This window comes from Hyaena hyaena, unplaced genomic scaffold (genome assembly GCF_003009895.1).
Source record: "Hyaena hyaena isolate Hyena2069 unplaced genomic scaffold, ASM300989v1 scaffold_316, whole genome shotgun sequence".
Classification (NCBI taxonomy): Eukaryota; Metazoa; Chordata; class Mammalia; order Carnivora; family Hyaenidae; genus Hyaena; species Hyaena hyaena.
Window position 1 is genome coordinate 1,441,355 of NW_024080946.1, and position 26,625 is coordinate 1,467,979.

Genomic DNA, 26,625 nt, shown 5'->3' on the forward strand with positions numbered 1-26,625 from the left:
TTCTTTTTTTTTTTTTTTTTTTTTTTAATTATTTATTTCTAGGAGAGAGAGAGACCGCGTGAGCAGGGGAGGGTCAGAGAGAGAGGGAGTCACAGACTGAAACAGGCTCCAGGCTCCGAGCTGGCAGTCGGCACAGAGCCCGACGCGGGGCTCGAACCCATGAACCGCGAGATCGTGACCTAAGCTAAAGTCGGACGCTCAACCGACTAAGCCACCCAGGCGCCCCAAGACCGGGTCATTCTTGACTGACTGGTTTAAGGTTCCATTTCTGGGAGAGGCCAGGATGGTAATCAAGCTTCAGTTTGGTGATGCCGGGCGTAGCCCAGGTGACTTCAGTGTGTGTTGTCTGGTTTTTTAACAGACCTTCGGAGAGGCGGGATGGGCGTGGTGCCGGGGGGCAGCGGTTGAAGTTTTCCTTTTCAAAGAAACAGACCGGTGTTCTAGCTGGACCGCCTTTGGAACTACGGGGCTCTTGGCTATCGTGGAGACCCAGCAGCCCCTGAGAGTGCTTGCGGCCTTCAGTTAAATGTGTGAGGAGTGGGCTGCCGTGCAGGGAGAACCCGAGCGGGCGCGTCCGTCAGAGAACAGCGGGGATGCTGGAGGGGAAAGGTGGTGCTGACGCAGCCTTGACGCCTGTGGTTTCCGGCCACGGCTGGTGCTCCGGGGGGACCGGGAGACCGCCCGCCTCAGCGGGGCCCCAGCTCACCCGCCGGCGGTCGGCGCGGTCTCGGTCAGTGCCGGCTGCGCCTGGCTGCCCGTGGGCTCCCCTTCCTCCCCTAGGAGGGAAGAGGACACCTCTGCGTTCCGCCTGCGTACCCCACCCTGCCTCTGGGATTTCTTTCCTTCCCTCTGATTGGCAGGACCCGATCGCGTTGCCGCAGCTTCCCAGGCTGAGCCCGCCGGGCCATGTGTCCCACGAATGGTGGGAGTTGACTTTTCGACATGTAACCTGAACACGTGCGGCACCACATTTACCTTCCTTGTTACACTTGTTTCGGAGCTCTAAAAATTCCATTTGATTCAGTTTCTCTGACCTCTTGTTTCAGGAATTGGTGAGGAGGAGATTGTGTGGGAACAGGAATCTCGCCGGGTGAGACCCCTCCATTCCCCACGGTTCTTAGAAACGCACTTGAGCGTAAAGTACGAGTGAGCGCCTCGTGAGATTGCACCCCGCTCCTAGGAGGCCCTTCTCTGATCGGATGAAACCGTCTAAACGGTCATAGGCAGAGTTTCACATCGTACAGGGAAGGGTTTCAAGATTCGATTGAAGCTTCGTAATTGTGCCTTGTGCCGGCGGGGCCTCTGAGAGCTGCTCCGCGTGGTCGGCGCCGTTCCTTTCTGACCCTCGCGTTCCTTAGCTCGTCAGCGGTACTGCCGCTCTGAGTGGGACGTTTCTCTGCTCCGGTGCTCGCTTTCCCTGCAGGCCAGTGATTTTGAAACCGTTCACTGAAGCTCGGCCTCAGGAGGCGCAGCAACCTAGACAGTGTTTGCGCGCCCCTTGCCTGCCAGGCCATGAGCTGCAGATTTCGGAGGGTTGTGGTGCAGCATTTCCCTGCTGCAGTGACCTGTGCAACATGCAGCGAGTTTGCTGTTGAAGAACCAGTATTATTATTGCGTTGTCGAGAAGGAAAGATGGACGGTAATAGGCAAGGAAGTAAGGAGTAGCCATAAATTGAGACTTGAGATGTTGGAGGACTGTGAATTACCCCTAGTGAAGGGCTCTAGAATTGTTTAGACGAGCACCGTACCCGGAAACTTCTGTGATCACGGCAGTGTTCTGTGTCCGCGCCGTCCAGTATGGTAGTGGACGCGGGTGGCTGTCAGGCACTCACAGCGTGGCTAGTGTGGCTGAGGAACTGTGTTTGACTTCATTTAATCTCATTTAAATGTTTTATTTATTTCTAGGAGAGAGAGAGAGAGACAGCGTGAGCAGGGGAGGGTCAGAGAGAGAGGGAGTCACAGACTCTGAAACAGGCTCCAGGCTCCGAGCTGGCAGTCAGCACAGAGCCCGACGCGGGGCTCGAACCCACGAACCGCGAGATCATGACCTAAGCGAGAGTCGGAGGCTTAACCGACTAAGCCACCCAGGCGCCCCCATTTAATCTCATTTGAATAGCTGCCTGTGGTTGGTAGCTGCCGTGTGGACAGTTAGGACCCGGCACTGTCCAGGCAGTAGTTGTTGGCCAGGCCCTCGCGTGCGGCGCTCGCTGTTGGGTTGCGGGTTCCGGGGTGGAGGGGAGAGTGCCTTCAGGGAGAGCTTCCCCCTTCCCCCTCCCCCCTCCCGTTAGGTGACAGGCAGACTCGCAGGTAGTCACGAGTCAGTAACAATAAAGAGGGGCCACGGGAGCCAGGTGCCCTGGCGTTTGGGGAGTGGTGTCCCGGAAGACAGGCTGTCAAGACTGCCTCGACTTCGCCCCCTCAGGTGGGCGGCCCTGGGGACGCGAGGCGTCGGGGTGGAGGTGATGCCCGTTCTGGGGACCCGGCAGGACTCACGGGGCGGCGCGCCAGCCGCAGCCTCGGCGGACTCAGGCTCTCGGGCCCCGCGGGTGTCCCCGCTGTCATGGCCCCAGACGACTCTTTCTGATCCTCCGATGTCCCGCCGCTCCTCAGACCTGACCCCTCGCAGCCGCTCTTCCTCATCCCAGCCGTTACCATCTCCCGCGGGGCTTCCTGGGGCCTTCTCGGAAGCTCGTGTGGAAAACACGTAATCCTGACCGAGACGTTCTGACACACTGAACGCTCCTTCTTAGGCATTGTGGGCACGGCTGTCCAGTCCTGCTCTTGAAAACGCCCCAGTGTTTCCGCGGATAGCGTTCTCCCCTTGCGCACAGTGCCCCCAAAGTGCCGTGTGTATCCTGCCCCGTGTGATGATTGTGTCTTGTTGCCCACCAGGCAGCGAAGTCCAGGAGGCAGGGCCAGCCCTCTGGCATTCTTGGTACTGCCCCCGGTGTCCGGAGAATGCTGACCTTCCCTCTAGCGCAGGCATCTAGCCTGAAGTCCTAAAATCCTGGCTCGAGCAAGCGTTCCCTCCCCGGTGAAATTTGAGATACAACTGAATACAGTGTATCTTTAAAAAAAAAAAAAAAAAGGGCCACCTGTCTGGATCATTTGGGAGAAGAGCACCTGACTCTTGATCTTGGGGTTGTGAATCCGAGCCCCACATTGGGGGTAGACTTTACTTTAAAAAAAAAAAAAAAAAGGGCCACCTGTCTGGATCATTTGGGAGAAGAGCACCTGACTCTTGATCTTGGGGTTGTGAATCCGAGCCCCACATTGGGGGTAGACTTTACTTTAAAAAAAAAAAAAAAAGGTTTGCCTGCAGGATTACTACCCCAGGCCCTCTAGTAGGAAGAAGGGGGAATACGATAAAATTGAGCTGAGCTCACAGTTTCCCTAGACTTGGAATCCCTGTAAGCTGTACCGGGAAAGTCGTTGAAGTATGAACTTCAAAGCACACGTTCCTGACCAGAGCCCTGACTGTGCTAAGGCAGCGGCTCTTGAACTCCCTGGTGGGGGGGGCGGGGGGGGGGGGGGGTTGGCAGGACAGGGCGCTGCACGGCCCCGGCCCCGGCCCCGCCCCCGGCCATCTGGGGCCCAGGCGTGGGCTCCCTCCTGGCAGGTTCCACTCGGGGTTGGTCATAGCTTGGTCCTACCCATGATATCTCTTCGTTTATTGGGGGCTGTAACGGGCACTGGCGGAAGGAAGGCTGGAGTCTGGCTGGGGCCCCGGGGAGGCAGGAGGGGGCTCCTCGCTGAAAGGCACCATTTGACCCGAAAGGGAAGAGCTGGCTGCAAACTGGAGCCCCGGGCCCAGAGAAGCCGGACTCGGGCTCTTCCGGTTACTGGGAGAAGCGGTTGCGTTGAGGGAAGGGCGTCAGAGATTGGCCAAGTGACTTTATTGAGTGAAAACGAGACAGAGGTTGGTTAAAAGTAAGAGCGGCTCCCTTGCGTAAATGCGTCTCGTGCCTCCAGAGACAGTGATTCTCTGACCCGGTTGCTAGATTCTGCTTTCCAGCCGAGGCCTGTCGTCTGGAGTTCCAGAACCCCGGCGCTCTCCTGCGCACGCCCGGAGTGACCTGGGGATCCCCCAGAGAGGGCTTGGGCCAAGCCCTCCCCTCAGCCCCGCCCGCCCCTCCCGCCCCCTGCCCGGAGTGGGCCTTCTCGCGTGTGCCTCACACCCCTCGCTCCCTGCTCCCCGCTCCCCGGAAGGGAAGAGGGACTGCGACCCCCTCCTCTCTTCTCTCCTCCCCTTTCCTGTGCCTGCACCCAGTGCTTGCACCGTCTGATCGTGGGGTTTGCAGACAACTCCAGCTTCCAGCTTTCTTGTTTGCTTATTGGAGGGACATTTTTGCTACTGTTGAAATTGTGGCTTCAATTTTAATTCGGTAGCTTGCACAACATCATTGGGTGATGTTCTCTGCCTTTCCTCTGGGCCTAGAATTTTGAAGCCGTTTTTATTTTTAACTCAGGCAATCTGTTAGGTGCCTCTCTTTCCCCTCTTTCTTTTAGTAGAGTATTTCCCTAATTTGCTGACTCTTGGTTTGTTAAAGTAGCCACACTTCAGCTCTCATCCCCAAAGGACGCTGAACACCCTTAAACTGTCCCTTCAGGGACACGGAGTTACCGTCCTCCTCATGCTTCCCCAGACATGACGCTTAGCCCAGGGACAGTACACAGTGAGCTCTCAGGAGAAGCACTTGGCAGTGTTTGATGTTAGGCCTCTGTGCAGCCAGTCTGCCTTCAGCTGGTCTCTATTTCCTGTGCGCATCAGACTTAATCTTCTGCAAACAGGCATGACTCCCTTTCTTCCACCTTCAGGCTCGGAGGTGCTGGTGACAGTTGTCGTTATTCACCTGCCTCTGTGACACTGTGTGGCTGTCTCCTTCTACTGTAAAACCCTTACGCAACCGGAATTGGCTGGGTGATATTATTTGTTGAAAGTTCTATTCTTCGGGCACCTGGCTGCCTTAGTCAGTCTTGATCTCGGGGTCATAGTTTGGGCCCCATGTTGGGGATAGAGATTACTTTAAAAAACCTTTAAGAAAAAATTCTGTTCATATTCTAAATTTTCACCTTTTTTTTTGAGGGTTATTTATTTATTTTTGAGAGAGAGCACGCAAATGAGGTAGGGGCAGAGGGAGAGAACCCCACGCAGGTTCTGCACGGTCAGGGCAGAGCCCGAGACGGGTGTCAGACCCGCAGATCATGAGATCATGACCTGTACTGAAGTCAGACGCTTAACCAACTGAGCCACCCAGGTGCCCCTCAAACTGATCTTAAAACCAGTTACTTTGGGGGCACCTGGCTGGCTTGGTTGGTAGAACATGTGACTCTTGATCTCAGAGTCATGGGCTCAAACCCCATGTTGGGTGTGGAGCCTACTCAAAAAAAAAAAAAAAAAGCTACCGGGCTCAGTCTCTGTCTCAAGAGTAAGTAAACATTTAAAGAAATTTTTAAGTTATTTATCAAAGTCATAACATAATTTTTTTTACACAGTCTTTTTTTTTTGAGAGAGAGAGAGAGTGCGAGCGAGGAGGGCAGAGAGAGAGAGAGGGAACAGAGAATCTGAAGCAGACGCCAGGCTCTGAGCTGTCAGCACAGAGCCCGAGTTCGGGCTCGAACCCACAAACCACAAGATCATGACCTGAGCTGAAGTCGGATGCTTAACTGACTGAGCCCCCCTGCCCCTCATAGGCTTCCTTTTTAGAAGGTATGTGCGGTGTTTGCAACCTAAGATTTCTATGGTGGCAAAACTAACACTTGTCTTACCTTCAAATCAAAAGCTGATTATCACAGGTGATTTATCAAGCCTGAGTCTGGAACACATTTGCCATACAAATTTGTCGTAGTATTTGTATTAATGAAAATAAATGTATGCATTCTTAATTTTTCCTCCACGTATTCCTACTTTCTTAAAAGTATGAGTTGCATTTACAGTTTTTTATTATGGAAAATCTCAAATATGTACAGAAGTAGCGTGAATAGTGCCGTGTGCCCCGTTGCTTAACCGGTTCCCAGCCCGGCTGGCCCCGCCTCACTCTGCACGCCACCTCCCCCGCTGGGCTCCTCTGAAACACGACAAGCCTTTGTGATCTGGGTGTAGTGGCTGAGGTGAAGAAGGTCTTTGTGATTGATCTGGGCCCCAATCTCACATCTGAATATTTTTACAAATCCAGTGGCCGCCTCCGGGCTTCTGTGGCCTCACGTGTTAAGTGAGGAAGACCTAGGCTTGCTGTATTGACCGCCTGACCCTGGTGAGGTCTGCAGTATGGTGCCTGGCACAGGGTGCACTCCGGAAGTGGTCTGTATTCCTTGCTCTTCAGCCGCGTAGGCCCTAACCTGGTTCTTAGGTTCGGAGAGTTAGAAAGAGCCGACCTGCGGCAGACGCTACTGTTGAGGTTGATAACGAGCACGGTCGTAGTGTGGCCGGATGGTCCCGTGGCCCCCGCAGCCTTCTCCAAGATTTTACCAGCGGTGTCACTTGCTGGCCGTTGGTTTCGAGGACAGGGTGCCCGCTGGGTCTCCTTGAACAGTCAGGTACGGAGCACGGAGGCTTGGAAGAAGATGGGATGGAGCTGTTCCGTGCTGCTTAAAGTTTACGAGGGCACTTTTGAATCTGCTCAGAAGCCTCCGACTTCTGAGACGTGTGTCCCCATGAGGCTTCCTTCTCGGGACTATATTTACACCACGTGTGCAGTAAATCACATTCTAGCAGGTAACGTAGCCAGAGCCCGTCAGACAGCTGGGAGATGCCCGGTTGAAATGTGTGACCGCTGCTTGTCACCAGCTGACCTTTTCTAGCCGTATGATTAACGGTGATTTGTGCCAGTGGCAGCTCGGGTGCGGGGAGCCGGGAACACTAGTTCAGCGCCCGTGTGGGTGTGCATAATTCGTCAGTGTGTTTCAGGGGCCTTTACATTTTTACACTATTTTGCTTAGTGATAACACATTTGCGCGTGTGCTCAGGTTGTGCTGACAGATCACATAGTAGGTTCGTCACGTAATTAAAAATAACAGCGTGCTTAACAACACGGGAACGAGCGGGACTATCCATATGCTGAAATAAATCCTGCAACCTTCATGGTAATAACACGGGAGGGTATTTAATATACAAAAAACAAAAACCAGGATGCAGAGTCACAGACGGTGTGGTCTCAGCCATCTGAAGGAGCGCTGGAAAGACCTGACATTCATGCTAATAGTGATCGTTTCCAGGAAATGAAATTGTAGGCGCCTTTTTGTCTTTGCGTCATTCTTTTGTGTACCTTTCTGAATGTTCCACAATTCGGCACTTTATTGAGGGGGAAGGGCAGGGTAGCAGAAAAGTCAGCTGCATGATTAGGACCCCTTCCTGTGACAGGTAGGCGACTCGGCAGCAGCGAGCAAATCAACCGATCGGTCGGTGTGACTGTCCCAGCCTTGTTGCGCCTTCAGCATGTGTTCACATGTTTGATGCTGTCATTGCATCAGACGCACATGCAAATCACAGCAGCAGTTACGACCTCAGGTCAGTGGTTTCCAAACCCGCCGTGTGCGCCTCGGTTGCCAGAGGGGACTTTTCTCAGGGGCTCGCCGCGGACTGACTCCCGGCCCTGGTGACACCGAGCCCTCCTTGCTGTGAGAGCCACCGGCACAGAGCGGCACGGAGGCTGCGTGCTGGGGCCGCACTGACGCGCCTGCTAATTCCACCTCTGTCGCTGAGCTGCTGTGTGACCTTGGACATGATACAACACAGGGTTCACTTTCATTCCCTGCACCTTTTACACTGTTGTCTTCATGGCTTTGCAAAGACTTTGCTTTCAGCTCCTTCGTACTGTACTTCCCTAGAGCCTCGCCTCCACTTGAGGGTCATTGTGAGTTTGTGAGCACCACACAGTCACAGTGGCCCCCTGACCCCCAGCTCTTCCCTTCCCTGCTGGCCTAGCTTTCCCCGTATCAGTTCTTTGGCTTTCACCGTCCTCCCCCTGACCATTCTCGGCCAGGCCCTTTCTGACCTCACTGACCCTGCCAACCCAGATCGCCCCCCCTCCTTTTTTTGAGAGAGAGAAAGAGGGAGCAAGTGAGCAAGGGGCAGAGAGGGAGAATCTCAGGAGGGGTGCGGAGAGAGAGAAGTGGGCCTCCAGCTCACCCGAAGCAGGGCACAGGCTCACCCGATGTGGGACTGGAACTTACGAACCGTTGAGATCATGGGCTGAGCTGAAATCAGATGCTTAATACCTGAGGGACCCAGGTGTCCTGCCCAGAGCCTTGAACAGTATTTTCCTGACCTTGTTTACTTACTTGGGCTTTCTTTGTTGTGGGCCAGTTGGCTTCTCTGCTTCAGAGATGAGGAAAGTGATAACTCCAGGCTAATAGAGGAAAATTCTAGCTATTGATTGAGTACACAAGAAAATTTATACTTGAGGGAAAGAATTGATTCAGCATATGGAATACTGTTAGCGTTTGCGCAAAAAAAAAAAAAAAGTGCTTATTGGGGTGCCTGGATGGCTGTCCTTTGAGCGTCCGACTCTTGATCTTGGCTCCGGTCATGACCTCCCAGTTTGCGAGTTTGAGCCCCGCCCCAGCGCAGAGCCTGCCTAAGAGTTCTCTCTCCCTTTCTCTTTGCTGCTACCCCACTCATGCTCGCTCTTCTCCCTCTCTCTCAAAGAAATTAACGTAAAAAAATTTTTTTAAAGTGCTTATTCTTCCAAGGAAATCATTCCAGATGAGGTTTGGTTTTAATGCAGAAGGAAAGGGGGCCCCTGGGTGGCTCAGGCATTTCCTTATTTAAGTCATATCCTGCTGTTGGGGCCCCTGGGTGGCTCAGTCAGTTAAGTGTCCAACTCTCAGTTTTGGCTCAGGTCATGATCTCCCGGTTTGAGGGTTTGAGCCCTGCATCGGGCTCTGTGCTGACAGTGCAGAGCCTGCTTGGGATTTTCTCCCCCTCCCCTGACCCTACCCCATTTGCTTCTCTCTCAAAATAAACTTTAAGAAGTGAATTAAAAATAATAATAATAATTAAGTCCTATACTGCCGTTAACCACTGCAATAGTGGGTGCAGTATAAATTTGGAAAATCTTTCAGGCAAGTGAGTTAGTGAAAGTCATGAAAATGTTTATACTTTTGATTCAGTGACCCTATTCCTAAACAATATCTGTAAGTTAAATTTAACAAAACCTTTTTTCCTGTGTGAGAATTTGACCTTCAGAAACTTTGTTTCCCGGGAACCTGATAAAGGTCGCTGGGCGCTGCGGCCTATGGCTGCCTGTGTCCCGGTCGCGGCTCTCCCCTGGGCCGGGAGAGGCGGGGAGCGCTGCCGGCCTCAGAGCTCAGGGCTCCTGCGCTGGGTGTGGAGAGATGATCGGCTCCCCTCGGCAGTGAAGGGTCTAAGTCGGGGGTTGAGCCCGCACCGTCTCCCTGTGCCTGAGGTCTGCTGCGTGGACTGAGGCGCGACCGGCCAGCACTGTGTTCCGGACCCTCCGGAGACAGGAGCCCGGTGTGGCCCGTGACAGTCCTGTGAGTCTGAGAAGACTGCTCTGTCCCAAAGATGTGATCCCACAAACTGAAGTTCAAAGATGTGCTTCACAGCATTACTCTCCCCAGGTTTTTTGTATAATAAGGTAAAGGCAGGAATGGCGGTTGAAACACTTCACTCACTCAAAGGAATAACTCCTGTTAAGACTGTAACAGAAGCAGGTACTGGCAGCAAGGATAAAGAATGCCTTAGGGGCACAGAATACGGAGAGTGCTGGGGGTGTGCGCCTGCTCTGGTGGGCACTTAGGGGACTTCAGTGCTGTGCCCTTGGGTGTTTTCTGGGATTGCTGTGACGGAGGAAAACGCCCAGGGCTCTGCTGCCCAGGAGAGTCCCCCTAACAAGGTAGCTGCGGGGGGAGGGGGGGTGTTGGGGGAGGGTTTGCCTGCCGCCTGTGTGAGCAGAGGCGCAGAGGAAACACGCATGAAATCTGCCATGTGGGAATAGCAAGGCAAGCACATTTCTTGTTTGCTTGTTTTTTTAAATAAATTTAAAATAATAATTTATCAAATTGATATTTATAATTATTTTCAAGTCCTCTGTTATTTTTGTTAGTGTTTATTCATTTTGGAGAGAGTGTGAGAGTGCTAGAGAGCTTGAGCTGGGTGGGGGGGGGGGGGGGGGAGGGGGGGGGTACTGAGCATCCAAAGCGGACTCTGCGCTGACAGCGGAGAGCCGGACGCGGGGCTTGAACTCAAGAACCGTGAGACCATGACCCGAGCCTTAAGTCGGACATTTAATTGACTAAGTCACCCAGGTGCCCTTTGTTTATAATTCTTAAAAGCTATTAAGTCCTTCTTGGTGCACCAGTGACACTTACTAAGCCAAGTTACGGAAACCCCTTCTCCCGGTCTCCCAGTCCGTGACTTCCCTAAATCCTTCAAGACTTTCTTCGTAAAGCTTCTCCTCTTTTTCCATCCCTTTCCTTAGTTTGCCCTTCAAATTTGAAACTTGTTCCAACTGTCGAAGTCTGATCTCTACCCCAAAATGTGGACCAGACCTTGTGTTGAGATTCAGGGCCGTCTCTGGGGAGGACGGTGGGGGTGGTGGGGCTCCCCGGATAACAGGACTTGGGGGGCACGGTGGAAGACCGAAGGACACGGCCGTTGCCCAGACCCCCCTCGCCTGTGCTGCCCCCCAGCTGGCGCTGACGGGAGTCTTATTGACGGTACCGGTGGCTTCAGTAGACCGGCGGGGCTGGGGCCTGAGGCGTCGGGCAGTGAGACGCGCGCTCACGTGCCTGGAAAAACTGGCCTCCGGTCTGGCTCCCCCTCCCACACTGTTTGGGGAGCCGTGGAAACGGCCTCCTTCGGGAGCGTAGGGCTCGTGGTCTAATCCTGCCCCGTGGGGCAGCGGTCGTTGTAAAATTTCCTTTCAGTTTGCGGTCTTTGGTGCAATGCCGCCTGTTGAAAGAGAGCAGTTGACAGCCAGGCGTCGGGACGGGAGAGTAGCTTCACTGCCTCGCCCGGCTCTGTGGTTCCTGCTCTGCAGCGCCTTCTGGAGTCTGTTCGCCTCTCCATCTCTGTGTTGGACACACGTTAAAACGGTAGCAGCCAATGTTTGTTAACCACTTACGATACTCTAGTGACTGTCCTGAGCATTTTAGCCACTCGGGCCTCATAGCATCCTCGGGACACGATAGCTATGATCCCTGTCTCCCTGTCCCCACAGAGCGGGTCAATAATTTGCCTGAGGTCACATGGCTAATAAGAAGTAGCAAAGCCAGAGTAAAAATCTAGGTAGGCAGGGACCAGTATTTGCATGCTTGAGTCACACTGTAGCCAGTGCTATCAGCTTCAGCCTTCTAGAAGCTAGCTGGTTAAAAATGAAACTACAAAGTAGCTTTTCTGAGATCCAGTCTTGACTGCCTTGTCCTCCCCAACTGCAGAACCGCAGGCTCCACTGAGCGCACTTCCTTACCTACCTCTTTCATTCATATGCAGACACTTCTTCCCCGGCCCCCCTGAGGCGGGAGGCAGCTGCCCGACCCGACCCGTCCACCGTCAGGGGAGGGCGATGGGCCAGAGCTGGCTGGTGGTCCTCAGATGTGTTGAAGCCGGTGTGGAGGGCACTCACCTTCGGTCTTGAACTCGTGACTCTGGAGGAGAAGGCGGGCCTCCTGCTGGGGATTGCAGCCGCCCGAGGAGTGTCCCTCCAGCAGCCGGAGATACTTCGCCCAGGTTGGGGTCCAGAATTTAGGACTCCTGCTTTTCTGAGGACCGTCACTGAGTCGGGTTCAGGACGCTGAAGGATCATTAAGACGGGAAGCTTGTCTTCATAAGTAACGGGCAGGTTCTGGAATAGAGATGAGCACAGATTAGGCATTTTACATATCAGATGCTCAGTGGTAGGGAAGGCTGCCCGAAAGATGTTCTAGAAAACAGTGACCCCAGGAGCTACAAGGTGGTGTTCTTCTCACACTAACCCAGTATTTGATTCTCTCGTGGGCATTGGAGCTGCAGCAGGGAGTAGAACCGCCTTGGCAGAGATTATTGGAAAAGGGAGCAGACAGACAGGTGTGACAGATTGAAAGGTTAAGTCGTGGCAGGCTCCCTGGAGAAGAGTACGGCAGTGTAAGGGGGTAGAGAGCAGGCGGGGACAGAGTGTCGTCCCCTCTCTGAGGAGGTGCCCTTTGAATGAAACAGGACCGAGCCGTTGGGCCAGAGCCATCCAGGAGGGAGAGCCCACTCTTGGAGACTATTTCGAGGGGCAGGTCGGCCCTGCCTCGCTGGGGTCCAGACTTCTAATGACTGTGATCCTGCTCGTGGTCGGGTCCCCCCGGATGACAGGGAAGTAGCCACGGGAAGGCTCAGGGCGCAGTGCTCCTGGCGCTGCTGAGAGCCCTGGTGCTTGTGTCGCACTCACGGTGTCCCCTCTTTTCTCCTGTAGTCTGAAGGATGACCTCGAGGAAGAAAGTGTTGCTGAAGGTTATCATCCTGGGAGACTCTGGGTAAGTGGTTCCCCGTTTCCCCCCATTGACCTGACACGTTGGTTTGGATGAAAGGAGCCCGTGCCCTCCCTGCTGACGTTTGCCCGTTCCTCCCCTAAAGCTGTTTTGGGCACAGCAGACGCGTGGATGATCTCTTGTTGTAGGCCCTTCTGTACGAAGCGCGATTTGGGGAAGGGGTCGCTACTTAAACTCAAGGACACTTTCATGGAATCCCCCTGTTCCCTCAAGCTGGTGAGACTGAGGAGTTCTGTTGACGAGACTTGTGCCCCGGACGCCCTGCCTCGCAGTGGTGGGTCCCGGTGCGCCGTGCGTGTGCTCACGCTGCTGGCCCGGGTTCTCATCCCAGCTCTGCCGCTCACCAAGTACCCAGCGATTCGTAGCTGTGCGTGTGCTCCCGGAGACTTTTCCGAGGTGGCCTGTGAGGCCCTAGACCAGCTGAGGCGGTGTCTTTTTAATAATAATAATAATAATAATAATAATAATAATAAACATGGGTGTGCCTCCTTATCGCCAAGTCCCCTGGCCTTTAAAGAGGTAGTGATTTTTCTGCTCTTGCTGGCTTTTTCAGTTGCCTGAGGAACTCTTTTTTTTTTTTTTTTTTTTATTTTTATTTATTTCTAGGAGAGAGAGTGTGAGCAGGGGAGGGTCAGAGAGAGAGGGAGTCATAGACTGAAACAGGCTCCAGGCTCTGAGCTGGCAGGCAGCACAGAGCCCGACGCAGGGGCCCGAACCCACGAACCGTGAGATCACGACCTAAGTGAAAGTCGGACGCTTAACTGACTAAGCCGCCCAGGCGCCCCAACCTGAGGAACTCTTAAAAGTTAGCGGTTTCCAGACCAGTGGGTAGGGCCGAGTTGGCACGACCTTAAGTACACGCGTCTGTCTGTCGGTCTGTCTGTCGGTGTCTCCCCGCCTCTCCCTCGCGGACTCTTGGGGACTCTCGTGCGCTGTCAGGATTGAAAGATACTGTTTTAGGCCCAGACTTGTCTGGAAAGAAGCACCGGGCCTTTATTTGACTCCCGATCCCTGGCCTCACCCTGAAAATTCAGGTCCAGGCGGCCTGGGTTGGAGAACACTCACTTCCCGGAGCCGTAACCGCGCCCCCCGGCTCCGCACGTGCAGAGGACTGTGCCCCTTAGTGAGAAAGCCCGGGCCGGTTGGCTTTGAAGAAGGCTTTTGCGTTCTCTTCAGCCTGCCCCGGCTCCTCTCCTCACCAAGGGGTCCATTGTCTCTTTGCGGAGTTGCGGAGTTTCTTTCGTATGGGGGGGGGGGGCTGGAAATCTCTGGAAGAGCTTACCTTGAGGTAGATTCTGATTGGGTGGAGTGTTGGTGCTTTTTCTCCTTCAGATTTTAAACTTTGAAGCGGCAGGTGGCCGGCTGGTGTCTGCTCGACGGCCTCCTGCCATTACTGCCCTGCCCTTGACGAGCCGCCCTCAGTGGGGAGACAGACACCCAGGACAGAGAGCGAGTTCTGGAGCTCATTGCCGTAGCTTCTTTTAGAAGGAGAGTATTTGCTGCCATCTTTCTGGAAGGGAAAAGTACTACTAGGTTCTACCCTCTGGAGTTGCTTGTACCCAAACTACGAGCAGCTTTTCAGCATCTGGACCGCATCACCCCCCCCCCCCCCCCCCCCCCCACCCCGTATCTTCATCCCAGGAGAAGCACCCTCCCATGAGGGAGGCCGGCCGTTCGCTGGCGCCGCCTCTGTGGCGGTCCCGGCTCTCGGTTCTCTCAGGTTCTCTCAGGACGGGCAGGTCTCTTCAGCGGCGCAGGGACCAGGCCCCGTTTTCAGTCCCTCCCTGGTTGACCCGAACTTGGTTTCTCTCCGATTGCAGGGTTGGGAAGACGTCACTCATGAACCAGTACGTGAACAAGAAATTCAGTAACCAGTACAAAGCCACAATAGGAGCCGACTTCCTGACGAAGGAGGTGATGGTGGATGACAGGCTCGTGACGATGCAGGTAGGCGCACGCGGCGCTCCCGCTCGGGCCCCTTCCCGCCCTGCTGTCCCGTCCCCGCGGCTGCAGTCGCTGGTGCGACTGCCGGTGACGCGCGGCGCGCCAGGTGCGGCCCAGATGCTGCAGGACACCTACTAGAAACGTCTCATTGCCTCTCCAGAGGTCGCGTTTCAGCGGACGGCCTGTTTTGTTTGCAGGGGTGGAAACACACAGCCCTCCGTCTCGCGTCTGCAGAATGTCTAACCCACACCTTTCTTAATCCCCTCGCTTAGCTCCGAGCCGTCTTTGGGTCTCTCCCAGGTTCTTACAACAGCTGTTAACGTAGCTTCCCGTTTTTCTGGCTACTCTTAACCTGTCCTGCCTGTTTCTTTGTTTCTTTGTTGTGTTTCTTTGAAGCCGGTCTGGCTTTTTTATGCTTCACCTTAGTGTTTCCAGGGCTTCCCTTGCGACAGTCAGGATAAAATACAGACGCCTTCCTGGGGCCCTTGGAAGCCTTTGCGCTCCGGCCACGCGGCTTTGCTTTTTGTCCCTTGCCAGCCCTTCCAGACCCTGTGCTGCTCTTACAGCCCTGTGCTCGCACGTGCGCCTCCAGCCCGGTGCCCGGTCCCGTGTCTCCCCATCCCCAGGTCGCCAGCCTTTAGGGGCCATCTTTTCAGAGTCCTACCTCCACAGCACCGTTTCTTCCTGGATTAAACACTGCCCTTGGCAGACCAGGCCTCGAGAGACAAATAGAATTCTTATCCCGCTGTCGTCCCGGCCTACTGCAGGTTCGCTGACGTGTTTGGGTGACCCAGCTGTCACGTGGGTTTTACACACACTGATCTCAGCTGTGACGTGCTCCTAGAGAATACAGATTCCGGACACTTCCATGCCTCACTCACTCGGACGGAGTTAATGTGGATTTCCCTCTCCCCCCCACCTCACGCGTGCACATAGAGATGTTTAAAATAGGACTAAGTGTTTTTTTAAGTTCTATTTATTTTTTTAAGTTTTATTTGACAGCACGCGCGTGTGTGCACGTGAGCAGGGGAGGGGCAGAGAGAGGGAGAGGGAGAGCGTCCCAAGCAGGCTCCACGCTGACGGCGCAAAGCCCAGTGTGGGGCTCAGACTCATGAACTGTGAGATCATGGTCTGAGCTAAAATCAAAAGTCGAACATTTAACCACCTGAGCCACCCAGGTGCCCAGACTAAAGTTTTAAAGGCCAAGCCTGAGAGAGCAGGGAATTTTCCAGATTACAGGAAAGAAGACGGAACGGAGAACTAGTGATGAGCCAGGGGCTCCTGCCATGGTGCTTTAAAAGCAAGTTTATAACCAGGCCTAGAGTTTCGTCGCTCACCGCGGGCAAGAGAAGTGACTACAAAGGTGGGGGGGGGAGACACCCCCACTCTCCCACAGGACCTTGGAAAGCTGTGAAAACGGGAACGAATACCTTAGTGAAGTGGCACAGCTCCCGTACGAGGTAAAAGCCTGGGGCTTTCGCCTCTTCGCCTTCCTGTTGCAGACGCTCCATCCCGGTGGCTCACGAGCGGGCTCGGAGCCTGTCCTCCACGGGGCAGAGAGAGGTTACAGGACTCGACGTCGACCTGCAAACCGCTGCCATCCCTGGCGCCCGCAGGGACGAGGCCGCTTTACAGGAAGACGTGCGGCCTCAGAACAGAGGATGAGCTCATAGCCACATGAGGAAATAAGGTGCCACAAAAAATATTCACAATGACTAGAGATTTTTTTAAAAGGGAACAGAAACCGTAAAGAAAAAGGACACTGTGATAAAATGAGGATATGGAAAACATAGAACTTCCTTCAAGAAGTGCAAAGGTGGGGGGTGCCTGGGTGGCTTAGTTGGTTAAGCGTCTGACTTTCGCTTAGGTCATGATCTCACGGTTCATGGGTTCGAGCCCCGCGTCAGGCTCTGTGCTGACTGCCACCTCAGAGCCTGGAGCCTGTTTCAGTCTGTGACTCCCTCTCTCTCTGACCCTCCCCTGCTCACGCTGTCTCTCTCTCTGTCTCCTAGAAATAAATAAACATTTAAAAAAAAAAAAAAGTGGAAAGGTGGTCATTGAAACAAGCCAAATGAACAGTTAAACTGTGGCCTAAAGACACCTGAAGAAGACCGTCGGCTGTAAGAACGGAGCACGTGACCTAGAAAACTCAAAACTGCAGGGGCGCCAGGGTGGCTTAGTCGGTTAAGCGTCTGACTTTCGCTTAGGTCATGATCTCGCGGTGCGTGGGTTCGAGCCCCGCATCGGGCTCTGTGCTGACTGCCAGCTCAGAGCCTGGAGCCTGTTTCAGTCTGTGACACCCTCTCTCTCTGACCCTCCCCTGCTTACGCTATCTCTCTCTCTCCTAGAAATAAATAAAACATTTGAAAAAAAAAAAAAACAAAAAACAACTGTAGAGTGCCAGAAAGCCGGGCGAAGAGGCAGGTGACCTCAAAGGAACAGCAGTTAGATGAGCTCGGAGACACGGCCGCCGACGGGGGGAGCGGGGCGCCTCCAGGGTCACACCTCAGGGTGTCCAGGCTGTGCCAGCCAGGTGGCGGGCGGCGTCCCGTACCCAGGAGAAACGGCTGTAGTGCCAAGCTGTGGGTTTGACAGCGATGCGGGCTGATTCAGAAGGCAGAGCCCAGATCCTTCCTGGGTTCGGGGCCACTGTAATAGAGCCCCGTGTCCCCGACTCCGCGTGGGCCCCATAGCGCTGCACGGCTGGAGTGAGCACCATCTGAGAGCCTTGGGTCACTGGATCTGGAAACAGTGGGAAAGAGAACATGTTCCTCTTTCTTTATTTTTGAGAGCGCGCGGGCAAGGGAGGGGCAGAGAGAGGGAGAGACCCAGTCCGAAGCAGCTCCAGGCTCCGAGCTGTCAGCACCCATCTCGACGCGGGGCTTGAACTCGTGAACCCCATGAGATAATGACCTGAGCCGAAGTCGGACGCTTAACCGACCGAGCCCCCAGGCGCGCCAGGGAACGTGTTCCTGAAAGTTTGGAAGGAAAAGCTGGCCCTCGCGCTATTGCAGGCGGCTTGAAAGACTAGAAGTAAATGAAAACCATCGTCTCTGGACAAAGGCATCATCACTAGGGCTGCGAATCCTCACGGGGTTTTCATGGGCTTTAGCAGCGAGCGGTGAGACGCTCCAAGTGAGAAAACAAGGAGGGGCCCGTGGAGTGCGCTCTGATCATTCAGAGTGGTTTCTACATTTCAGACAAATAAGACCGCCTTGGCTGTCTGGAGAGAAGAAACTAAACAGGTGGTGTAGGTTATTAGAATTTCTAAAAATAAGATAGAGTAACCAAAAGGTAGAAATCTGAGAATGTTTCTAGCAACAGCCAGGGTACGCCAGAAGACCGCTGAAAGGGATGGTGGGAAAGAGCGGTCCAAACAGGACTCCGTAGATGGGTCAGACTTCTTTTAATCTGTCTAAAAAGAAAGACCAGGGGCACCTGGGAGGCTCAGTTAATTCAGCGTCCGACTTCGGCTCAGGTCGTGATGTCACAGTCCATGGGTTCGAGCCCCACATCGGGCTCTGTGCTGACAGCTCAGAGCCTGGAGCCTGTTTCGGATTCTGTGTCTCCCTCTCTCTCTCTGCCCCTTCCCTGTACATGTTCTGTCTCGCTCTCAGAAATAAATAAAATCACTAAAAAAAATTTTTTTAAATAAAAAGAAAGACCAAAGGTAATATTTCCTGAGAAATTTCTAGAACTGATGTGGCACCAATCCTCAGATTCAGGAAGCCCAAATTCCAAGATGGATAAAGAAAAAAGAAGTCTCGATGAATCATAATGAAATTACAAAAAGAAAAGACGGGAGCCCCTGGGTGGCTCTAGATTTTGGCTCAGGTCATCTTACAGTTGTGAGATCGAGCCCCTCATTGGGCTTCACGCTGAGCATGGAGCCTGCTTGTGATTCTCTCCGTCCCTCTCCTGCCCCTTCCCTGCGTGCACTTGTGTTCTCTCTCTCTCTCCCTCTCCCCACTCCTGTCGCCCCCCCCCCCCACAAAAGTCAAACTTGAAAGCATTCAGAGGAAAAAAAAATATCTTGAAAAGGAGCAGGAATCAAGCTGATCGTTGACTCCCTACAGTAACAGTGGACATCACTGGGCAGTGGAATAGATTCTGAAAGAAACCTTCAGCACAGTGTTCTGCCTCTGCTAAAAATACTCTTTAAGAATGAAAGCCTATATCCTTAAGTTCTGTGGTGAAAATTCTAAAAGATGTACTTCAGACAGAAGGAAAGTGATTTCATTTGGGAAGGTTGGAGGTTAAGAAGATAAATTGAGATAAACTTTAATTATATACATGTATTTATTGTTAGAATTATGACGATATTAGTAAGGTAACAACTTCCAAACTATCCTAGAAAACCAGGATTGGATTTTATGTGATTTAATGTGTAGAGGAAGATGAGTGACTGCTGTGGGTTTTGTAAATTCCTTTATATTTTTTAGGAAGAAGCCAGAAATCAATCAGTATTAAACATTAGATGGAATCAAGTATGCATGAAAAATGTAAAGGCAACTTACTCTGAAGCCATAGTAATTTAAACTGTGATATTGTCAGAGACAGATCAGGGGAACAGAGAGGACACAAACAGCTCCCCCTCCCCAACAGACCCTGAGGAGAGAGGTAGCTTCCAGAAGAGTAGCGAAAGGGGGAGCTGCACAGTAAATGGGAGGACGGGCCGGTGGTTTTCCGTTTGGATGAGGAGTAACCAGAGGGTTCAAGACCTGAATGAAACAAGTACAAAATGAAAACTTCAGAAGTAATATTTTTCTTTAACCTTTGGTGTTTAAAATAGTGAAAGTACAAATCATAAAGGATTAAAGATTGATAGTAGACTACATTAAACATTTAAAATTTTTTTTTTAATGTTTTTTTCATTTCTGAGAGAGAGACAGCATGAGCAGGGGAGGGTCAGAGAGAGAGGGAGTCACAGACTGAAACAGGCTCCAGGCTCTGAGCTGGCAGTCAGCACAGAGCCCGACGCGGGGCTCGAACCCACCTACCGTGAGATCATGACCTGAGCAGAAGTCAGATGCTTAAGCTTAACAGCCGGAGCCACCCAGGCACCCCAGATTAAACATTTGAATAACAAGACCCCCAAATGACAAAAACAAACCACAGACTAAAAGAAAATGTGATCGGACAGACAACCCGTTGGATGACCTGCCAGCAGGCGTCAGCAGGCAGTTAGGAGAAGAAACCTGTAATGGCCAGTGGCCTGAGTCGAGGGAGGCGATGGGGGGGCGGGGGCAGGATGGGAGCCGCTCCCCTCCCCCCTCTTTCTTCCCCCTCCCCCCTCCCCTCCCTCCTCCCCTTCTCCGATGCTATCATGATGCTGTTGGGAGCAGTCTTCCAGCACTTGTGTGGCTTAAAGCCATTCCCGGGGCCCTGTGACGGCCGATACTGGGCCTGGTCGAGTAGAGTGGATGCCAACCCTGAAGGGGCAGCAGCCATGTGCTGCCGAGCGGTGGGCACGCGGGGGGAGGCGGCAGCAGGCCCCTGAGACCGAGGCAGTTGATGCATCGGGTTTGAGCACGGGGAACGCTGACCGCGCGCTGCAGACGAGGCCGTTCACGCGTCTGCGCGTGTCATGATAGAGGCCACTGTTGGGAGAGACGTCACAGCTGAAACATCTGCAACAGAGTGTGTTGGGAATGGAACCCGTTCCGCGTGGGGCCGGCACGGACAAGGGCCTCATCTCTCTGCATCACTTAAGTAGAAACCTCAAGTGTGCGCTGTGAAGTGATCCTCCTGGACCAAGAGGAAACGAGAACCTTGTCCAAGCCTGTAAGGTGGCTCTGCCTTCTCTGGGATGAAAATTAGACTGAAAGTAAAATGATAATATTCAGTAAGTATCTTCATATGGAAGCAGCCAGAGTGTCCATCCACGGATGAATGAACAGAGAAGATTACGCACACTTACAACAGAATGTTAGTCGCCATAAAAAAGGACCGCGATCTTGCCGTTTGCAACGCCGTGGATGGGCCAGAGGGTGCTGTGCGAAGGGGCGAAGGTCAGACGGGAGAAGGTCAGGTACCTTACTTCACTCGTGTGTGGAATCTTAAAAAAACAAATGAATAGACAACAACGACAAAAGCGACTCATGAATACAGAGCGAGCGCAAACTGGTGGCCACCAGAGCGGGGGGTGGGGGGGGGGAGGTGGGAAGTGGGGGAAACAGGTGAAGGAACAAACTTCTGGATGTAAAATAAGTAAATCGTGGGGACGGAAAGAAAAGTGTCTCATTTCAGCAGTAACAGATTCTACTTACCATCCATAGGAATGGGAGTGTCACACATCCTTTGGGGGGGGGGGGGGCGTCACACCGTCCGTAGGACCCGCGCAGTGTATACCACAACTTGTTTTTAAGCTTTTCTAGGTTGGATATGAAATAAGTTGTGAAAGTCGCTAAGGATAACCGCCCAGGTTTTTCAACTTTTCTTTTCATCAGCCCCTTACTTTTTGCCTTCTCTGTGTATCTGAGTTTCAGACATGCGGTCGGTTCCACCCAAAAGTAGGAAAATTCTTACTTAACCCCCTGTTGGGACTGTATCCTAAACAAGCACCTGAAACACAGGAGAGGCTGTGCGCAGCCCTCGTCACCGAGTTACCAGCACAGAGAATTGGCAGCGGGTTTTTGTTTTAGAACAAGAACGAAGCTGTTTGCTGAGAGCGTTGGGCATCAGTATAGGCGTGAGTCACCGTCCGGGACAGCGCCGTGCGCGGCGCGTGGCAGAGGTTTCCCCTACAGTGTCCCGTGAGCTGCGGACCGTGGGGGGGTGGGCGGGGAGCGGCGCCAGGTGTTTGAAGGGTTCTTTTGGCTTTGACTTTACTTACCCAGATGTTTACATAATAACAATGTTACTTCTCTGGTAGATTTTTTTTTTTTTTTTTTTTTTGGTCTGAGCCTAGATTTAAGTTCTGGTTTTAAATCTTGGTTTCTTACTTTCTCTTTATGGGAGTCGTTGTCTGTTTCTACTTCCCTTTTTGTACGCCCAGGCTCTCGGGTCCCCCTTCGCCCTAGTTTCCTTCTTAGGAGCAAGGGCTCATTTTTTCACTCAGAGACCCACGTTCAGTGTGGGGTGCTGGGAACGCAGAACAGCCCCAGATCAGACCTCACCGCAGTGCCCCTGCTGGGGACCCACTGGCATTAGCCATCACTTTGTGTCTGCGTGTGTGCACTTGGCTTGTTGTCTTGGGGGTAGGGCACATTGGGTCCCCCAGCCCTGTTGAGAGGCAGTCAGAATAATTGGCTTTGGGAACATTTCTGTTGCCCTTTACTCTTGCGTCTGCGTCATCATCGCTTCTTTGTTGTTCTGCCCGAGTGGCCTTTTCTCTTACCGGCTGTGTGCGCATTCTGTGCCACACACGGACATGCGCGACCGCCTCCTGCCTCTCCTCTGCAGCCCGGCCGGCTCCCCGTGGCTGCGGGGCCCTGTCCCCCAGAGTTCTTCCCTGGAGCGAAGGCCGTGGGCTGGTGTGTATAGCGGATGGGGCCCCGGGAGCGGGTGGGCCGCCGAGGCCGGGCTCCCTGTCCTTACTGCGCTGGGTGAGGAGGGCCGTGTGCACAGGACGAAAGGCTGAGGCGGCCTTCTCAGAGCTGCTGCCCCACCGGGGTGCGCTCGGGCTCTGGGGACTGTTTGCCAACACAAAGCGCACGTGTGCACCTCGGCCCGGCACTGACACTGGGGACCACGGGACCCCCTTCCAGCGTGCTGCAGCCTCGGCTGCCCTTGGCCAGCCTGCGGACCAGAGCTTAGCCTGTGTCGCCCTGTTGCTTTATGGGAGCTCCCTCGGGGCCCAAGGCGGCCGCCCCCAGCCCCTGGCAGCATTTCAGCTCCGGCGCCTGCTCTGTTGGCTGCAGTGCCGTTTGAGCCAGTCCCCGAGAGAACACCAGCTGCCTGGATTTGCGGCTCATGCTTCAGGACTCCTTGCAGAGAATGTTCTGGGAGGTGTTGTGGGGTCTGAAACGTCCGGGCTTTGTTGGCCTTGCTGATGCTAAAGAAAGGCGAATCCCACATCCTGCCCTGTGCTGCGTTATTTTCCTCTGCGCGTGTTTGTTTATTCTCCCCAAGCGTCGTGCCCTCGCCTTGCATGGTGCTCCTCCTGCCTGAGCCGGGGGCTCTGTCCCTGTGTGTCCCGGAGACGCTGGACGTGGTGGCCAGGCGTTCCCGGTGACCTGGGGGGGACCGGACTGACCCCTGAGCAGGGCCTCCCAGAGGAGCTCACCCGTCTGTCGGCAGAACCTGGTTCAGGAGACCCAAGTCTACTGGTCCAGTCCACACTGCATTCTGCTTCGAACCCTGAGCCTTTGGGTAGTTGGCGGGTGATCTGGACATAAAGTTGGTACTTGTTCGGGTTGTGAGGATGGTCCAAATTCTTCATGTTGTTCTGAAGCGAACAGGGGTCCCTGCAGACCCTGAATCCAGAGGCTGGAGGCCACGGCAGCCGGAAGTGACGGGACGCTGCTCCTGGCCCAGGCGCTTTCGTAGCCCCGGGGACTCGCTGGGGGGCGAGGCCTCTCAGAGCACCTGTCGCTCCTCCGGGCTGAGCAGGGCGGCCCGGTCAGGAGCCCAGGGCAGAGGGGAAAGCTGTCTGTGCTCGCGGACCAGCTCGGCGTTGGACAGCGTGAGGTTCCGTGAGCTGCTCCGCAGCACCCGGCCTTCCTGCGAGGAAGTGCTCGCCCTCGCCTGTCCCTCGCCTGTCCCTCACCTGTCCCTCGCCTGTCGTCTGGAGCTTTGCCCCTTGTCCGTCCGTCCCTTTGTCTCTCTGTCGGGGGTTTTTGTTTGTTTGGGTTTTTTGTTGTGGTGGTGGTGGTTGTTTTGAGTTATAATATAACTGATTATTTTAAGGTAAATTTGACAGACCGTAAAGTATGTAATTTTAAATGTACAATTCGGTGAGTAATCCCCTCCCTGTACCTCCATCACCCCAAAAAGCCCCCAGAGTACTTACATCTCAAGTTTCCATCATGAAGTTTACAGAAGTATCTGGTCACGTGACTGCCACCTGGATGGAGGTCAGCGCGTGTTCTAACCGGGCTCGGACTCCGTGTCCCCTCTCAGACACGCTGCCTGTCGGGGCCGCTTTGGATGCTCTGGTGTGAAGTCTGTTCCCTGACTTCCGAAGCTGCGTGCCCCGGAGCCTGTGTCCTCTGCTGCCCCCGCTCTTGCTGCTGTGACACGCGGAGCAATGTCCCCCCCCCCAGCAATAATGTCTCGTCTTGCGCAGATCTGGGACACGGCCGGACAGGAGCGGTTCCAGTCCCTCGGTGTGGCCTTCTACAGAGGTGCAGACTGCTGCGTCCTGGTGTTCGACGTGACCGCCCCCAACACATTCAAAACCCTCGATAGCTGGAGAGACGAGTTTCTCATCCAGGCCAGTCCCCGGGATCCGGAAAACTTCCCCTTCGTGGTGTTGGGAAACAAGATTGACCTCGAAAACAGACAAGTAAGTGCTAACGGTAGTGGGGGTGGGAGATGCGGAGGCTCCAGAATCTGCTCTCCTCTAGGTCGTGGCTGCCGGGCCTTTTAAAAGTAGCAGCTCCGCTTCAGAAACTACTGTTCTTAGTTGTGATGAGTAAAAAGCCATGTGCCTTTAAGGACCGACACCGTGTGTGTCCGTGTGTGTGTGTGTGTGTGTGTCTGTCCTGTGTGTGCATGTGCGTGTGTGTCCGTCCTGTGTCCGTGTGCGTGTGTGTGTCCATCCTGTGTGTGCATGTGCGTGTGTGTCCGTCCTGTGTGTGCGTGTGTGCCCGTGTGCGTGTGTGTGTGTGTCCGTCCTGTGTGCATGTGCATGTGTGTCCGTCCTGTGTGTCCATGTGCGTGTGCGTGTGTGTGTCCGTCCTGTGTGTGCGTGTGTCTGTCCTGTGTGTGTGTGTGTGTGTGTGTGTGTATGTCGTGTGCATGCATGTGTGCGCCCCCTCCTGGGGGAAAGGGGAGAGAGAACTAACTACTTACCCATCCGGCCCTTGGAGTAGAGCCTTGCGTCGTAAGCCTGCAGGCGGTGCTTCCCGGAGGAGCACAGGGCCAGTGAGAGTCGGGAAAGCTTTTCCCTTTGAGGTTATGCTCACAACGCAGCAAGTTCATTTTGTAGCGTTGTCTCTACTGGCCACTGCTTTTGGTCCCTGTGAAATAATTTGCCTTCCGGCTGGGTTGCAGTCTCTAGTTTGGTCTTTTGGATTTAAAGGCAGACTTGCATTTAAAGCCTGGCTCGTGCACTTTTAATTTGGGAGTACTTCTTGGAGTCTGCACGTTGACGCCTCTAACACGAATACTCTGCAATCAGAAGACCGCACACCCGAAAGCCCCGGCACCAGGAGGAGCTTGGGAAACGGCGGCTTTCTGTCGGCCTGTTGCTTCCCCTCCTGGGAGAGGCACTGGCTTCTAAGGTGCCCTGTGGTTGGGAGGGTTCTTTGCTAAGCTCAGGACGGCTCTAGAAAGGTACGTGTGAGACCATGTACCATGAGGTACCATGAGGACCAAGGGCGCAGGAGACCTGGTGTGAACCCCATGCGGCCCCTGGCCACCTATGACTTTGGGCCTTGCCTTTGCCCTCTCAGCCTCCGTTCTTCTTCTGCACTTGAGAGGCCAGGGCTAGATTGTGTGATTCTGCTCTCCTGCACCTCGGGGGCCTGCCTGGATCTCCGCGTGTGCAAAAGATTGTGCTTTGGGCTTTGAGTAAAATTGCTCTGGTTCACTTTCAAATAGCATTTCTCTTGGGAACATAGACTCCTGATTGTAACCAGGCTTATTTCTGGCCATTGCTCTCGTTTTCTCCCTTTTCCAAGCGACCGTCCCTTCGTGCCTGAAAATGGGCTAGGGCTGGGGGAGGGAATGCGGTGGCAGCTGCAGAATCCTGTGGCGCGAGGCTGTGACCCAGCTGGGGTAGTATGAGCAGGACCGGGTAAGGGACCGCGAACCTTAAAGACCAAGCTGCCAGGCATTTCCGGGCTGAGACCTCTGAGGTCCTAAGAGAAACGATTCAGCGCTCCGTGGGCCGGCTGCCTGCTTCCGGCCGAGGCTCAGAAACTATGGATAGTAGAAGGGACTTTGGGTTTGAGGTGTCGCTGTGTTACGCAGAGCCAGCAGGGTGACCGGGGACAGGTCCGCGGCTCCCTTCCCCCGCCGGTGTGCTCCCTGTGGACTCGGGACAGTGTCGTCCCAGGAAGGTGGAGGCCCGGCAAGGTCAGGAGCGCACGCCTTGCTTCCTCTTCCAGGTGGCCACGAAGCGGGCACAGGCCTGGTGCTACAGCAAAAACAACATCCCCTACTTTGAGACCAGTGCCAAGGAGGCCATCAACGTGGAGCAGGCCTTCCAGACGATCGCCCGGAACGCGCTCAAACAGGTGGGTGTCCTGCGGCCCTCCGGCTCCCCCTGCTGACCCCCCCCCACCCCCCCCCCCGCCGGCTTCCTGTCCGTGATCTTCCCTCGCCCTGTTTTCTGTGTAGCCAGAACCCCCGTGTGTTTATCTGAGAAGGTAGTGAGGCGTTCTGCTAAAGCTTCCGGAAAGCCCGCTTGTGTGTGGCTGAGCCGCGCAGGACAGGGCCGGGAAGACGGGCTAAGGCGCCCCCGCCCGGGAACCGCTGCTTCTCCCGCGTGCTGGTAGCGCTCAGACCACTCGCAGGCCCTGGGCCACACCGCTCCGTCCACTGGGGGAGAGCGTGGCCTGGGATTTATATCCCCATCATTAGACAGACAGAGAGTGAGTGAGTGTGTGTGTGTGTATGTGTGACAGAGAGAGAGAGAGAGAGAGAGAATGAGTGTGTGAGAGTGAGTGTGTGTGTGAGAGAGTTGAGTGTGTGTGAGTGTGAGTGTGTGTGTGTGTGTGAGCGAGCGCGCGCGCATCTCTGAGCTTCCATCCCCTCGTGTGTAGAAAGAGAACGCTTGCTTTGCAGGATGGTTAAGACGAAACAAGATGCGTTTGCTCTTGTCATCCTCATAAATGGCTGTATTTGGTCACCGGAAGGAGCGCTTCCCCAGAACCTCTAGGAGTCGCGTTCCTTGAACGCGGGTTCTGCCTTACGGTTGTTTACCCGGCTGCTCCCAGGAGGCACGGTCGCTCCTTGCTGCCGGCGTGCCGGAGCCCAAGGCGCTTTTGGTGCAGCCCCTGTGTTGGGGCCGGTGAGCCAAGGGACAGCATGAGGCATCGTCATCTGTGACTGTCGGGTTTGGGAGCCGGGGGCGGGGGGGGGGGGGGGGGGGGG

General features: G+C 54.2%; 1 protein-coding gene across 2 annotated transcripts in view; it reads left to right on the forward strand.

The window, feature by feature from the left end:
• RAB7A (RAB7A, member RAS oncogene family) overlaps nucleotides 1-26,625 on the forward strand; it is a 69,086-nt gene that overhangs the window by 37,531 nt on the left and 4,930 nt on the right. For both annotated transcript variants that reach the window (XM_039248609.1, XM_039248610.1), the window contains 4 exons: nucleotides 12,402-12,462; nucleotides 14,298-14,424; nucleotides 23,651-23,869; nucleotides 25,638-25,766. In XM_039248609.1, the coding sequence (XP_039104540.1) occupies nucleotides 12,410-12,462; nucleotides 14,298-14,424; nucleotides 23,651-23,869; nucleotides 25,638-25,766 (528 nt within the window). In that variant the 5' untranslated portion in view covers nucleotides 12,402-12,409. The remainder of the gene's footprint in view (nucleotides 1-12,401; nucleotides 12,463-14,297; nucleotides 14,425-23,650; nucleotides 23,870-25,637; nucleotides 25,767-26,625) is intronic.